Source organism: Branchiostoma floridae, chromosome 4 (genome assembly GCF_000003815.2).
Source record: "Branchiostoma floridae strain S238N-H82 chromosome 4, Bfl_VNyyK, whole genome shotgun sequence".
Taxonomy (NCBI): domain Eukaryota; kingdom Metazoa; phylum Chordata; class Leptocardii; order Amphioxiformes; family Branchiostomatidae; genus Branchiostoma; species Branchiostoma floridae.
The window spans coordinates 13,955,095-13,958,396 of NC_049982.1; the positions used below are offsets into that span (position 1 = coordinate 13,955,095).

The 3,302-nt window shown below is 36.9% G+C and overlaps 1 protein-coding gene across 1 annotated transcript in view; it reads left to right on the plus strand.

The window, feature by feature from the left end:
* LOC118414208 (anaphase-promoting complex subunit 4-like) overlaps positions 1-3,067 on the plus strand; it is a gene marked incomplete in the record, with an annotated part of 16,241 nt that extends 13,174 nt beyond the window's left edge. Inside the window, 7 exon segments of the mRNA XM_035818088.1 lie at positions 380-463; positions 847-933; positions 1,382-1,455; positions 1,662-1,704; positions 2,044-2,120; positions 2,495-2,595; positions 3,001-3,067. Coding sequence (XP_035673981.1) covers positions 380-463; positions 847-933; positions 1,382-1,455; positions 1,662-1,704; positions 2,044-2,120; positions 2,495-2,595; positions 3,001-3,056 — 522 coding nt within the window.
* Between the last annotated feature and the right edge of the window lie 235 nt (positions 3,068-3,302).

The window sequence follows — 3,302 nt, forward strand, 5'->3', positions numbered from 1 at the left end:
GAGGTCACATCACTGGCAGAGTAACTCGCAAGTCACAAACTGAACTGTCCTAGAGCAAAAACGAACCGGTACCTGAACTCTACCATACCGTACCTGACCCGACTAATGAATAAGAATGGCCTGTGATCGACTCTTTTCCTCATGTCAATATGTTAGTTATTCTATTGACCGTCTGTCCTTATCATGTTAAGTGCAAACGTAAAGCACTGTTGTTAGTATCGCTAAGTCACATGTGATGTGCGCCTGTCAAATCAGAGGTTTTTAAACATTGTAAATTGGTTTTTAATTCAGTGGAAACACTGCGATACCCAATAAAGTCATCTTGTATCTTGTATCTTGCATTTATTTATGGTATGTGTATGTTGTTTCTCCCTCCCAGTACAACACCTCCTTGTTGGCAACACGAAGCCAGGAACTTGCCACTTTGGCCATGAAGTATGGACAGGTCGCAACGATTTTAGGAGTACGTCACTTGTTTCATTCTTCACTTTGATATATTGTTGTAAGTTACACAAACGGAACAGAAATTTGATTTGTATTTTGCATAATAACTTTTTTTGTTATGTCACAGTGTGAGATTTTATGATAGATTGTGTTAACATTTTCTTAATATTGTAGATGATCCTCCTTTTTCCATACATAATGTACATGATATTCAGTACTCTCTTGTACCAGATCCTTTTTGCAGAATCAAGTTACATTTTTGTCTTCATTTTGCAGCTGTATTTGAGCATATGGAAAGAACACATCAGCAATTCAACTTAATGGGTTACTTAGAGCCAAAGAAGAATAACTCATGCATATACATGTAATGTAATGAAGCTGTCTGTCTGACCCTGTGTACAGTACATGGAGAACACACTTCGGTCCATGTCAGAGGCTTGGGAGGACATCCTGCTGGAGATGGACAACAAACTGGCAAAGTTTGCAGAGGTAACTGTTCGCTTCATCCCATCCCATCTGTACTATTACAATAAATTGTACACTGTACGCATTTACATGCATTTACATGTCTGTTGGCTTGTTGTCAGGTCTTGTATGTAAAGGTCTCAATCTCCCCCTAGTATATGACTTTTACAACATGATAGAGTAGTTTGTTAAGAAATTAGATTTGCATAATTTCAAATATTGACAGAAGATCAAATATGAAAGTGAAAATGTCACTAAAATTTTGAAGTAGTACTCAGTAGTATTTCATCATCTTTATCTGTATCTTAATAGCTGGTATAACCGCCCTTCTGTGTAACAGACCAGTTTTGCAGGCACATGGTGTGGCAGTCAGCTGGTTCTATTACATTGAATGACATGAGCTAGTCTCATAAGCTAGTCTCCATGTTTTGTGTGTGATATCTTGTTTATCTATTTATTTATCTCCCTTCAGACCATTGACAATAAGGACCCTGACTGGCAAGTTAGCGATGAGTTCCTACAGTTACTAATGTGGGGTAAAGCCAGGTCAGTATACTCACTCTGTGGTAGGGGAGGAATAGAACAACTGCGTGGGGTAGAAATGCCTTGAAATAAATTATGCGACATATTTTTTTCTGAGGTGTTTAAGTTTAAGTGCAAAGTCTTTAATTCCTATTTCAAGCTTAGATCTTGTCAATAAAATGTACTAGAATGTACTGTCTCATTTTATGATCTGCTTTATGTTGTCTCAGTCCTGAGCTCCAGAGTTTCCTACTGAATACACTAACAGAGAAGGTAGGTGACTTCATGGTACCTGTTATCATGCTACCATAGATTCATAATACAACATGTTGGTCATTGTTGTATCAAGGATGAAACATTGTGTTGGTTGTAAGGTTGTAATATGTTACAGCACATCTTGTCATGTCATGAATGTCTGTTTGTTTCTAAACATGTCACCGATCAGGTGATGTGTCAACCTGATAGTAAAAATGTTTTTGATGACATGTTGCAAGGGTCAAGTTTAAAAATGAAAACCTTTGAAAGTGATTTCAAAAGGCATATGGAAAAGATCATTTTATACCTTCATTAGGTTGACTTTGACTCAACAATGTTTCTAACTTGTGTTTGAAGGGTCTGAAGAAACTTGGCTTGTCTATTGACAACTCCTACTCCAACATAGAGAAACTGGTGCTGAACCATCTACAGAGGTAAGCTTTAGATTTAGGTTTGGTTTTGGGGGTTGGGTGAGGGTTGTCTGACTTTAGGAACAAATATTTTGATGGTCAACAGTAACTAACTTTTTTCATTAACTTTCATGCCATCCTCTAGGTAGAAAGTTTTTTTCTTGATCTTTGTTCTCCTACATGTAATAAATCTTTCTGCCTGATCTGTGTACAATGTGAGTTAATCTATTGGTAATATTGTTACATAAAATTTAAGGATATCATATACATACATTAAATATGTACTACCTATATTAAAGGATAGAAAAATTCCTATTTGTAAGCCCTTGTGGCCTGTTGTTAAGATTGTCATTGAAAGGTAAGAGTCTGTTAAAAATACTGCTGTATTCCTTTTTCAGAGCTGGGCAGGCTCTTTTGTTTCATCTGAGTGAACTGAAGGGACTTTCTCTGTGGTATGACAAGTATGGAATGCTAGGACTCAACACACAAGCTGTACAGGGTAGGTTTAGCACACCTCTATATTTAGGTACTGTTTGAGGATGTCATACTCATCACACATCTAGATACAAGGCTGAAGTTTTAGACATTATTTTTATAAAATCAGTTTTGGTCATCTTGTTATAAAGGAATACTGTTTCAGACGTTGTTCACTCCTTGTAATATTTGTAAAAGACTGATTCTGTTATACTTAAGGGTTGGGCTTGGAAGATTATGAGGTAGACTTTTATTGAAATGAAAGTAAATGTAAAGGATGATGATTGAAAACATCTTAATAACATAACAAAAGTAGCAAAGTGACAGTGCTAACCATTTTTTTCACCCACACCCGCAGTGATTCTCTAGAGATGTGTTGATTCATTTGACATTGAATTTTTGCCCTTTTTTCCCCAACCCAACCCACCAGAGGCGTGGAGCTGTGCAGGGTCCTTCATGCTCAAGACTAATGAGCTTCTCCAGTGAGTCCTCTTACCAGTACTGAGCATAGCAAGGGAAACGTTATCATAAGTCATTTTTCTCATTCAGGCAGTTTCACTCTTTTTCTTGTTAAGCTTTTAGGAACAGTATGAAATTCGTCTTATTTGTTGTATGTAGTGTTTTGTTTAGAGGCAAACATATAGTCTCCATGCAGATGTGTGGTAGATGACTGTCAGAAAAGCTGACTGATCTGAAAACTTAATCACTTCAACATCAGCTTTGAAATTAGTA